The sequence below is a fragment of the Condylostylus longicornis genome, unplaced genomic scaffold (assembly GCF_029603195.1).
Source record: "Condylostylus longicornis isolate FDR11 unplaced genomic scaffold, ASM2960319v2 ptg000163l, whole genome shotgun sequence".
Taxonomy (NCBI): domain Eukaryota; kingdom Metazoa; phylum Arthropoda; class Insecta; order Diptera; family Dolichopodidae; genus Condylostylus; species Condylostylus longicornis.
The window spans coordinates 2,967,212-2,980,681 of record NW_026578131.1 but is presented as its reverse complement, the minus strand read 5'-3'; the positions used below and the strand labels follow the sequence as shown (position 1 = coordinate 2,980,681).

Genomic DNA, 13,470 nt, shown 5'->3' with positions numbered 1-13,470 from the left:
ATTGGCAAAATAATATAAAAAATTAAAATTCCAAAATTAGAACGAAAGCACGAAAAAAATCTTCCTTAAATTACTCACATTTTGAAAGATATAAAAATTGGAAACGTACTAACCCGTTTCATCATTCAAAAAATTTGCATTTTTATTTTTCAAAATGAAAACATTATTATTTGCAAATAAAAATTTTGTTTTTTTAAGCTTTATGTTTAATATTATAAAATATAAATTGTAAAACTAAACGAAATTAATGTAATTTTTTTTATTTTCAAGTGATTATTAAAAAACTTAATTTAAAATGCTACTATTGGTACAAAAATAATTGATTAAAACACGAGTATCTGAGGAATCACCCCACGAATGCTTTAACACCAGTTACGGACCACTTTGTACATTAAATTCATTAATATACATGAATATATCTTAAACTTATATTATTTTGCCTTAATATTCTGAGTTATACATTATATTGATCACTATATTTATTTTTAAAAACAATTTAAAAAACGCCGTCGGGTAACATATACAAATTTTAATGTATGATTTTTACCCAAAAGTTCTTCATTGCATAAAATATCAATCTAAAAAATAAATAATTATTTGAAATTTCACAAATATTTCAAAATATTAGGCAAAACAGAATATGTCAATTCTCAATTATATTAATTTTCAAAGAGCCCTTAAATTTATTTTAACTAAAATAAAACTTGACAATAAATTTAAATGCGTACATATATATATTCGCGATTTTCTGCACAAAGTGCTAATTTTAATTCACATACTTTCACGTTTTCAAGGTCTCAAATCATTGGTCATTGAGATTTGTTATGCCTATTTTGATATTGAAAAAGATTTATACCTCTCTATATTTTTCTATTCCATTTAAAACTTTTTTTTGCTAAAAATTTCTTTAAATGAGTGATAGTTGATTGAGAACTACACCTAGAAAACCTTCATTGCAAATTTTTTAAATTGTTACTACTACACTCTAAACAAACATTAACTAGCTCATCTAAACTATGATAGCCGGATTCAGCATGTGCTTCATTAACCTTGTCATCATCATCTTCATGATTCTGTAGTAAATCTTTTGGACAAGCTATATTACGACTTCTATAAAAATCTCTTTCCCTCTTCATTTCATCTAAAAAGAAATATTTCTTTTCAAAAAGTTCATATTAAAATGCAAAATATATCAACGCACTTTCTTGCAGATTCGGTACTAGTTTATATACTTAATACAAAAACTTATATATTGCAATGGATGTGACTGATGAATAACATTCTCGCATGTCGGACAAGTTTTCTTTTCTTCCAAGTGTTTTACTAAACAACTTTTGCAAACTAAAATTATGTTGTGTGTTTAATTTTTTCAATAAAAACTTTGTTTTGAAAAATATTCAATTCAAATTCCCGATATATAAAATTAAATACTCTCGAGACTTACATGTATGTAAACATTCAGTGACTGTGGTTGCATCAATGAAGTAGCCTCCACATATTTTGCAAGTTATATGAGTGTTTAAAGTACGTAATCTTATTCTTCTTTCCATATTAATATTTCATATATGATTTCCCTCTTCTTCTTGAACAATTTGTTAAGCGCAGTTGCTCAGTTTAATTTTTTCAATCAAAAAGTGTTTTTGCCGCTAAAAAATTTCCTTCCCGCTTAAGTAAATCCATCAAATCTTCATAATATAATCTAATAAGTTTTTTTTCCAATATGACGTGCAGCGCTCAGCGCTATCTATTGTCAAGTATTGATATTCACACCTGGAGAATTTGTATCATAATCAATACCAACTATAAAATATATGTTTTGAGTATAATCAGTTTAATAATTTGGGCCATATTTTTTAACGCTTTCATATATAATACTGCGTTTTTACTTTACAATATGTGTCCAAACTGAACACTAAAATAAAAAAAATTTTGACATTCTAAATCTTCTGTCAACAAATTATATACATGTTCTAATAATTTTATTTGCAACATGTTTATATTTGCGCGGTTTCGTGTCAAACCAAATGTATGTGTTAAACACATTTCATATTGATTTTTTTTCTTCAAATTTTATTTTACTGATCGTTTAGTGTATATGTATGTGTTTATCTACATATTCACTAAATGACCAACAAATTTAAGCTATAAATTAGACACGTACATATGTATTTTATTTGCATACATATCCATTTTAAAAAACAAAAGGGATTTCATACTTAAAAAGCTTTTAAAATATGTAAGTTTTACAATTTTAATGCCTTTATTACATTCACACTTATGTATGTGTACGTATTCTAACTTTTTATTAATATTTTCCCATATTTTTTAGTGAGGTATAAACGACCACAAAATAAATGCACACAAAGTAATTTATGTTTATGTAGCTGTCAATAAAAAAGCAAAGTATAATAAATTGTAAGAATCATAGAATCCAAGCACAAACATAGTCTGTTAGATTCAAATAAAATACATATGGATTGGTTTTATAATAATTATACTAAAAAAAAACAAGTAAAGTTTTCGAAAAAATTGGCAAAATAATATAAAAAATTAAAATTCCAAAATTAGAACGAAAGCACGAAAAAAATCTTCCTTAAATTACTCACATTTTGAAAGATATAAAAATTGGAAACGTACTAACCCGTTTCATCATTCAAAAAATTTGCATTTTTATTTTTCAAAATGAAAACATTATTATTTGCAAATAAAAATTTTGTTTTTTTAAGCTTTATGTTTAATATTATAAAATATAAATTGTAAAACTAAACGAAATTAATGTAATTTTTTTTATTTTCAAGTGATTATTAAAAAACTTAATTTAAAATGCTACTATTGGTACAAAAATAATTGATTAAAACACGAGTATCTGAGGAATCACCCCACGAATGCTTTAACACCAGTTACGGACCACTTTGTACATTAAATTCATTAATATACATGAATATATCTTAAACTTATATTATTTTGCCTTAATATTCTGAGTTATACATTATATTGATCACTATATTTATTTTTAAAAACAATTTAAAAAACGCCGTCGGGTAACATATACAAATTTTAATGTATGATTTTTACCCAAAAGTTCTTCATTGCATAAAATATCAATCTAAAAAATAAATAATTATTTGAAATTTCACAAATATTTCAAAATATTAGGCAAAACAGAATATGTCAATTCTCAATTATATTAATTTTCAAAGAGCCCTTAAATTTATTTTAACTAAAATAAAACTTGACAATAAATTTAAATGCGTACATATATATATTCGCGATTTTCTGCACAAAGTGCTAATTTTAATTCACATACTTTCACGTTTTCAAGGTCTCAAATCATTGGTCATTGAGATTTGTTATGCCTATTTTGATATTGAAAAAGATTTATACCTCTCTATATTTTTCTATTCCATTTAAAACTTTTTTTTGCTAAAAATTTCTTTAAATGAGTGATAGTTGATTGAGAACTACACCTAGAAAACCTTCATTGCAAATTTTTTAAATTGTTACTACTACACTCTAAACAAACATTAACTAGCTCATCTAAACTATGATAGCCGGATTCAGCATGTGCTTCATTAACCTTGTCATCATCATCTTCATGATTCTGTAGTAAATCTTTTGGACAAGCTATATTACGACTTCTATAAAAATCTCTTTCCCTCTTCATTTCATCTAAAAAGAAATATTTCTTTTCAAAAAGTTCATATTAAAATGCAAAATATATCAACGCACTTTCTTGCAGATTCGGTACTAGTTTATATACTTAATACAAAAACTTATATATTGCAATGGATGTGACTGATGAATAACATTCTCGCATGTCGGACAAGTTTTCTTTTCTTCCAAGTGTTTTACTAAACAACTTTTGCAAACTAAAATTATGTTGTGTGTTTAATTTTTTCAATAAAAACTTTGTTTTGAAAAATATTCAATTCAAATTCCCGATATATAAAATTAAATACTCTCGAGACTTACATGTATGTAAACATTCAGTGACTGTGGTTGCATCAATGAAGTAGCCTCCACATATTTTGCAAGTTATATGAGTGTTTAAAGTACGTAATCTTATTCTTCTTTCCATATTAATATTTCATATATGATTTCCCTCTTCTTCTTGAACAATTTGTTAAGCGCAGTTGCTCAGTTTAATTTTTTCAATCAAAAAGTGTTTTTGCCGCTAAAAAATTTCCTTCCCGCTTAAGTAAATCCATCAAATCTTCATAATATAATCTAATAAGTTTTTTTTCCAATATGACGTGCAGCGCTCAGCGCTATCTATTGTCAAGTATTGATATTCACACCTGGAGAATTTGTATCATAATCAATACCAACTATAAAATATATGTTTTGAGTATAATCAGTTTAATAATTTGGGCCATATTTTTTAACGCTTTCATATATAATACTGCGTTTTTACTTTACAATATGTGTCCAAACTGAACACTAAAATAAAAAAAATTTTGACATTCTAAATCTTCTGTCAACAAATTATATACATGTTCTAATAATTTTATTTGCAACATGTTTATATTTGCGCGGTTTCGTGTCAAACCAAATGTATGTGTTAAACACATTTCATATTGATTTTTTTTCTTCAAATTTTATTTTACTGATCGTTTAGTGTATATGTATGTGTTTATCTACATATTCACTAAATGACCAACAAATTTAAGCTATAAATTAGACACGTACATATGTATTTTATTTGCATACATATCCATTTTAAAAAACAAAAGGGATTTCATACTTAAAAAGCTTTTAAAATATGTAAGTTTTACAATTTTAATGCCTTTATTACATTCACACTTATGTATGTGTACGTATTCTAACTTTTTATTAATATTTTCCCATATTTTTTAGTGAGGTATAAACGACCACAAAATAAATGCACACAAAGTAATTTATGTTTATGTAGCTGTCAATAAAAAAGCAAAGTATAATAAATTGTAAGAATCATAGAATCCAAGCACAAACATAGTCTGTTAGATTCAAATAAAATACATATGGATTGGTTTTATAATAATTATACTAAAAAAAAACAAGTAAAGTTTTCGAAAAAATTGGCAAAATAATATAAAAAATTAAAATTCCAAAATTAGAACGAAAGCACGAAAAAAATCTTCCTTAAATTACTCACATTTTGAAAGATATAAAAATTGGAAACGTACTAACCCGTTTCATCATTCAAAAAATTTGCATTTTTATTTTTCAAAATGAAAACATTATTATTTGCAAATAAAAATTTTGTTTTTTTAAGCTTTATGTTTAATATTATAAAATATAAATTGTAAAACTAAACGAAATTAATGTAATTTTTTTTATTTTCAAGTGATTATTAAAAAACTTAATTTAAAATGCTACTATTGGTACAAAAATAATTGATTAAAACACGAGTATCTGAGGAATCACCCCACGAATGCTTTAACACCAGTTACGGACCACTTTGTACATTAAATTCATTAATATACATGAATATATCTTAAACTTATATTATTTTGCCTTAATATTCTGAGTTATACATTATATTGATCACTATATTTATTTTTAAAAACAATTTAAAAAACGCCGTCGGGTAACATATACAAATTTTAATGTATGATTTTTACCCAAAAGTTCTTCATTGCATAAAATATCAATCTAAAAAATAAATAATTATTTGAAATTTCACAAATATTTCAAAATATTAGGCAAAACAGAATATGTCAATTCTCAATTATATTAATTTTCAAAGAGCCCTTAAATTTATTTTAACTAAAATAAAACTTGACAATAAATTTAAATGCGTACATATATATATTCGCGATTTTCTGCACAAAGTGCTAATTTTAATTCACATACTTTCACGTTTTCAAGGTCTCAAATCATTGGTCATTGAGATTTGTTATGCCTATTTTGATATTGAAAAAGATTTATACCTCTCTATATTTTTCTATTCCATTTAAAACTTTTTTTTGCTAAAAATTTCTTTAAATGAGTGATAGTTGATTGAGAACTACACCTAGAAAACCTTCATTGCAAATTTTTTAAATTGTTACTACTACACTCTAAACAAACATTAACTAGCTCATCTAAACTATGATAGCCGGATTCAGCATGTGCTTCATTAACCTTGTCATCATCATCTTCATGATTCTGTAGTAAATCTTTTGGACAAGCTATATTACGACTTCTATAAAAATCTCTTTCCCTCTTCATTTCATCTAAAAAGAAATATTTCTTTTCAAAAAGTTCATATTAAAATGCAAAATATATCAACGCACTTTCTTGCAGATTCGGTACTAGTTTATATACTTAATACAAAAACTTATATATTGCAATGGATGTGACTGATGAATAACATTCTCGCATGTCGGACAAGTTTTCTTTTCTTCCAAGTGTTTTACTAAACAACTTTTGCAAACTAAAATTATGTTGTGTGTTTAATTTTTTCAATAAAAACTTTGTTTTGAAAAATATTCAATTCAAATTCCCGATATATAAAATTAAATACTCTCGAGACTTACATGTATGTAAACATTCAGTGACTGTGGTTGCATCAATGAAGTAGCCTCCACATATTTTGCAAGTTATATGAGTGTTTAAAGTACGTAATCTTATTCTTCTTTCCATATTAATATTTCATATATGATTTCCCTCTTCTTCTTGAACAATTTGTTAAGCGCAGTTGCTCAGTTTAATTTTTTCAATCAAAAAGTGTTTTTGCCGCTAAAAAATTTCCTTCCCGCTTAAGTAAATCCATCAAATCTTCATAATATAATCTAATAAGTTTTTTTTCCAATATGACGTGCAGCGCTCAGCGCTATCTATTGTCAAGTATTGATATTCACACCTGGAGAATTTGTATCATAATCAATACCAACTATAAAATATATGTTTTGAGTATAATCAGTTTAATAATTTGGGCCATATTTTTTAACGCTTTCATATATAATACTGCGTTTTTACTTTACAATATGTGTCCAAACTGAACACTAAAATAAAAAAAATTTTGACATTCTAAATCTTCTGTCAACAAATTATATACATGTTCTAATAATTTTATTTGCAACATGTTTATATTTGCGCGGTTTCGTGTCAAACCAAATGTATGTGTTAAACACATTTCATATTGATTTTTTTTCTTCAAATTTTATTTTACTGATCGTTTAGTGTATATGTATGTGTTTATCTACATATTCACTAAATGACCAACAAATTTAAGCTATAAATTAGACACGTACATATGTATTTTATTTGCATACATATCCATTTTAAAAAACAAAAGGGATTTCATACTTAAAAAGCTTTTAAAATATGTAAGTTTTACAATTTTAATGCCTTTATTACATTCACACTTATGTATGTGTACGTATTCTAACTTTTTATTAATATTTTCCCATATTTTTTAGTGAGGTATAAACGACCACAAAATAAATGCACACAAAGTAATTTATGTTTATGTAGCTGTCAATAAAAAAGCAAAGTATAATAAATTGTAAGAATCATAGAATCCAAGCACAAACATAGTCTGTTAGATTCAAATAAAATACATATGGATTGGTTTTATAATAATTATACTAAAAAAAAACAAGTAAAGTTTTCGAAAAAATTGGCAAAATAATATAAAAAATTAAAATTCCAAAATTAGAACGAAAGCACGAAAAAAATCTTCCTTAAATTACTCACATTTTGAAAGATATAAAAATTGGAAACGTACTAACCCGTTTCATCATTCAAAAAATTTGCATTTTTATTTTTCAAAATGAAAACATTATTATTTGCAAATAAAAATTTTGTTTTTTTAAGCTTTATGTTTAATATTATAAAATATAAATTGTAAAACTAAACGAAATTAATGTAATTTTTTTTATTTTCAAGTGATTATTAAAAAACTTAATTTAAAATGCTACTATTGGTACAAAAATAATTGATTAAAACACGAGTATCTGAGGAATCACCCCACGAATGCTTTAACACCAGTTACGGACCACTTTGTACATTAAATTCATTAATATACATGAATATATCTTAAACTTATATTATTTTGCCTTAATATTCTGAGTTATACATTATATTGATCACTATATTTATTTTTAAAAACAATTTAAAAAACGCCGTCGGGTAACATATACAAATTTTAATGTATGATTTTTACCCAAAAGTTCTTCATTGCATAAAATATCAATCTAAAAAATAAATAATTATTTGAAATTTCACAAATATTTCAAAATATTAGGCAAAACAGAATATGTCAATTCTCAATTATATTAATTTTCAAAGAGCCCTTAAATTTATTTTAACTAAAATAAAACTTGACAATAAATTTAAATGCGTACATATATATATTCGCGATTTTCTGCACAAAGTGCTAATTTTAATTCACATACTTTCACGTTTTCAAGGTCTCAAATCATTGGTCATTGAGATTTGTTATGCCTATTTTGATATTGAAAAAGATTTATACCTCTCTATATTTTTCTATTCCATTTAAAACTTTTTTTTGCTAAAAATTTCTTTAAATGAGTGATAGTTGATTGAGAACTACACCTAGAAAACCTTCATTGCAAATTTTTTAAATTGTTACTACTACACTCTAAACAAACATTAACTAGCTCATCTAAACTATGATAGCCGGATTCAGCATGTGCTTCATTAACCTTGTCATCATCATCTTCATGATTCTGTAGTAAATCTTTTGGACAAGCTATATTACGACTTCTATAAAAATCTCTTTCCCTCTTCATTTCATCTAAAAAGAAATATTTCTTTTCAAAAAGTTCATATTAAAATGCAAAATATATCAACGCACTTTCTTGCAGATTCGGTACTAGTTTATATACTTAATACAAAAACTTATATATTGCAATGGATGTGACTGATGAATAACATTCTCGCATGTCGGACAAGTTTTCTTTTCTTCCAAGTGTTTTACTAAACAACTTTTGCAAACTAAAATTATGTTGTGTGTTTAATTTTTTCAATAAAAACTTTGTTTTGAAAAATATTCAATTCAAATTCCCGATATATAAAATTAAATACTCTCGAGACTTACATGTATGTAAACATTCAGTGACTGTGGTTGCATCAATGAAGTAGCCTCCACATATTTTGCAAGTTATATGAGTGTTTAAAGTACGTAATCTTATTCTTCTTTCCATATTAATATTTCATATATGATTTCCCTCTTCTTCTTGAACAATTTGTTAAGCGCAGTTGCTCAGTTTAATTTTTTCAATCAAAAAGTGTTTTTGCCGCTAAAAAATTTCCTTCCCGCTTAAGTAAATCCATCAAATCTTCATAATATAATCTAATAAGTTTTTTTTCCAATATGACGTGCAGCGCTCAGCGCTATCTATTGTCAAGTATTGATATTCACACCTGGAGAATTTGTATCATAATCAATACCAACTATAAAATATATGTTTTGAGTATAATCAGTTTAATAATTTGGGCCATATTTTTTAACGCTTTCATATATAATACTGCGTTTTTACTTTACAATATGTGTCCAAACTGAACACTAAAATAAAAAAAATTTTGACATTCTAAATCTTCTGTCAACAAATTATATACATGTTCTAATAATTTTATTTGCAACATGTTTATATTTGCGCGGTTTCGTGTCAAACCAAATGTATGTGTTAAACACATTTCATATTGATTTTTTTTCTTCAAATTTTATTTTACTGATCGTTTAGTGTATATGTATGTGTTTATCTACATATTCACTAAATGACCAACAAATTTAAGCTATAAATTAGACACGTACATATGTATTTTATTTGCATACATATCCATTTTAAAAAACAAAAGGGATTTCATACTTAAAAAGCTTTTAAAATATGTAAGTTTTACAATTTTAATGCCTTTATTACATTCACACTTATGTATGTGTACGTATTCTAACTTTTTATTAATATTTTCCCATATTTTTTAGTGAGGTATAAACGACCACAAAATAAATGCACACAAAGTAATTTATGTTTATGTAGCTGTCAATAAAAAAGCAAAGTATAATAAATTGTAAGAATCATAGAATCCAAGCACAAACATAGTCTGTTAGATTCAAATAAAATACATATGGATTGGTTTTATAATAATTATACTAAAAAAAAACAAGTAAAGTTTTCGAAAAAATTGGCAAAATAATATAAAAAATTAAAATTCCAAAATTAGAACGAAAGCACGAAAAAAATCTTCCTTAAATTACTCACATTTTGAAAGATATAAAAATTGGAAACGTACTAACCCGTTTCATCATTCAAAAAATTTGCATTTTTATTTTTCAAAATGAAAACATTATTATTTGCAAATAAAAATTTTGTTTTTTTAAGCTTTATGTTTAATATTATAAAATATAAATTGTAAAACTAAACGAAATTAATGTAATTTTTTTTATTTTCAAGTGATTATTAAAAAACTTAATTTAAAATGCTACTATTGGTACAAAAATAATTGATTAAAACACGAGTATCTGAGGAATCACCCCACGAATGCTTTAACACCAGTTACGGACCACTTTGTACATTAAATTCATTAATATACATGAATATATCTTAAACTTATATTATTTTGCCTTAATATTCTGAGTTATACATTATATTGATCACTATATTTATTTTTAAAAACAATTTAAAAAACGCCGTCGGGTAACATATACAAATTTTAATGTATGATTTTTACCCAAAAGTTCTTCATTGCATAAAATATCAATCTAAAAAATAAATAATTATTTGAAATTTCACAAATATTTCAAAATATTAGGCAAAACAGAATATGTCAATTCTCAATTATATTAATTTTCAAAGAGCCCTTAAATTTATTTTAACTAAAATAAAACTTGACAATAAATTTAAATGCGTACATATATATATTCGCGATTTTCTGCACAAAGTGCTAATTTTAATTCACATACTTTCACGTTTTCAAGGTCTCAAATCATTGGTCATTGAGATTTGTTATGCCTATTTTGATATTGAAAAAGATTTATACCTCTCTATATTTTTCTATTCCATTTAAAACTTTTTTTTGCTAAAAATTTCTTTAAATGAGTGATAGTTGATTGAGAACTACACCTAGAAAACCTTCATTGCAAATTTTTTAAATTGTTACTACTACACTCTAAACAAACATTAACTAGCTCATCTAAACTATGATAGCCGGATTCAGCATGTGCTTCATTAACCTTGTCATCATCATCTTCATGATTCTGTAGTAAATCTTTTGGACAAGCTATATTACGACTTCTATAAAAATCTCTTTCCCTCTTCATTTCATCTAAAAAGAAATATTTCTTTTCAAAAAGTTCATATTAAAATGCAAAATATATCAACGCACTTTCTTGCAGATTCGGTACTAGTTTATATACTTAATACAAAAACTTATATATTGCAATGGATGTGACTGATGAATAACATTCTCGCATGTCGGACAAGTTTTCTTTTCTTCCAAGTGTTTTACTAAACAACTTTTGCAAACTAAAATTATGTTGTGTGTTTAATTTTTTCAATAAAAACTTTGTTTTGAAAAATATTCAATTCAAATTCCCGATATATAAAATTAAATACTCTCGAGACTTACATGTATGTAAACATTCAGTGACTGTGGTTGCATCAATGAAGTAGCCTCCACATATTTTGCAAGTTATATGAGTGTTTAAAGTACGTAATCTTATTCTTCTTTCCATATTAATATTTCATATATGATTTCCCTCTTCTTCTTGAACAATTTGTTAAGCGCCGTTGCTCAGCTTAATTTTTTCAATCAAAAAGCGTTTTTCCCGCTAAAAAATTATAAAAATTGGTTAAAAAAATTTTTATTCCATAACAATTTCAGTATTTAGACGATATCTACTACAATTTCATATCGAAACATAAGACTATAAATATTTTTAAATTTTAGATTTTGATTTCCATTTCTTCGGAATTCTCGTCTACGTCTTTATAACTTGTTTTATAAATAGATTTTCGTTTTATGTACTCTTCTTCTATATAAACGAAGGGATTTATTCTCAATTGTTCACTACTTGGAGGACTCTTAAAAATTACTTTAGTTATGAATTTTCCTTCCCGCTTCGGACGATTTGAATTTACATCTTTTAAAAGAGAAACTAAGTTGCCTTCTAATTCTTCACTTTTCATATTTAACTAAAATAAAAATTTAAATATTATATATTGAATTTTCCAATTGGATAATAGAATTTTCTTACAGTCCCAATACATGTTGTAATTGAAGCAAAATCTGGCTGATTTTCATCTTTTTCCGCCTTATATTCAATTCCATTTGAAAATTTGGTGATTATATCTTTCAAATTAGGTTGTAGTGCTTACTGGTAAATCAAAATATATGAAAATATGTCAAAACAATTTAACTTTTTCTAATTTGACATCTTGCACTCAGCGCCATATATTGGCAACTAAAGACTTTCATACAACTAAGTAAAGAGTTTTTAAATTTGACATCAGCGCCAAAGTATTTATATTCTAAACTAAAGATTTCAAAACAAATTTTCTTACTAACAACAATGAAATTTTTGCATGATTTCTTTAAGAGAAAAACCTCGGAAAACAGTAGAAATTAAAATGGATTTCTAAATTTTTAATTGAAACAAATAACAGGGTACTTTCTTTACATTAGTCCTCTCAACTAAACAAACTACAACAATATAATATTCTATATTTCCCAAAATAACAGTCATCGGTAGGATTAGCTTTCCAGGAATAATCAACGTGCTTATTTTGTCGATATATATTTAATCTATTTCGTTATATGAATTAGAAATACAATTTTCAAAAGTATAATATGTAAATCCAATCTAAGTCTGAATGTGATTCAAAAAAAAAGCGCGCACCGAATTCAAACAAGATTATAGTCAACGTAAGTAATCCCAGTAAACTTTCATAATATAATCTCATATTTTTTTTCTCATATAACACCTAGCACTCAGCGCTATTTATTGTCAAGTATTTATATTAAAAAAATGTTTCCAAACTCCTGTCATTATAGCCAGTAATTTGGCATTTCGAAAAAGTAAATGACAATTAATGTTATTGATTGGTTCAGGATAATCGTATTATATAAAAACTCTCCATATTTTTATAAAATTGCGTATCAATATTATTTGGACACAAACCACCTTTTCTCAAAACTGAGTTTTAGTTCCATATTTAAACGTCGTCGGTGATGAGATCGAGTTATCGTACATTTCTTTTATACGAGTATACACATATATGAAATTTTCTTTGCTGCTGCTAGTACTTTTGACGTTTATATTTTTAGTACACTTTTTTTTCCTTTTTACCAAATATTCTAAAGATGGCATAAGAGTTCGTCAAAATCATATGCACACAACCAAAATAATTTTACATCATTCTAATTTAAATTCGTTTGTGGTAAACCGCAAATTCTTTAACGTCAAAATTTTGTTTTCAGTCTGCAAACTATCTGACGTATAAAACTTTTACGGACAGTAAAAATGTAGTAAACTTTTTACCC

General features: G+C 25.4%; 1 protein-coding gene and 4 pseudogenes across 1 annotated transcript; all 5 read right to left on the bottom strand.

Annotated features, from left to right (window-relative positions):
* Positions 1-950: 950 nt before the first annotated feature.
* Positions 951-1,550, bottom strand: LOC129616172 (polycomb group RING finger protein 3-like). The gene is made up of 3 exons (XM_055531653.1): positions 1,445-1,550; positions 1,240-1,341; positions 951-1,141 (listed from the first exon to the last, which is right to left on the bottom strand). The coding sequence occupies exons 1-3, from the start codon at positions 1,548-1,550 to the stop codon at positions 951-953; spliced, it is 399 nt and encodes a 132-aa protein (XP_055387628.1).
* A 1,463-nt stretch (positions 1,551-3,013) lies between these two features.
* On the bottom strand, positions 3,014-4,687 carry LOC129616171 (polycomb group RING finger protein 3-like; annotated as a pseudogene).
* Positions 4,688-5,541: 854 nt separating this feature from the next.
* Positions 5,542-7,215, bottom strand: LOC129616169 (polycomb group RING finger protein 3-like; annotated as a pseudogene).
* Positions 7,216-8,069: 854 nt separating this feature from the next.
* LOC129616168 (polycomb group RING finger protein 3-like) lies at positions 8,070-9,767 on the bottom strand (annotated as a pseudogene).
* An 830-nt stretch (positions 9,768-10,597) lies between these two features.
* LOC129616167 (polycomb group RING finger protein 3-like) lies at positions 10,598-12,370 on the bottom strand (annotated as a pseudogene).
* Positions 12,371-13,470: the final 1,100 nt, after the last annotated feature.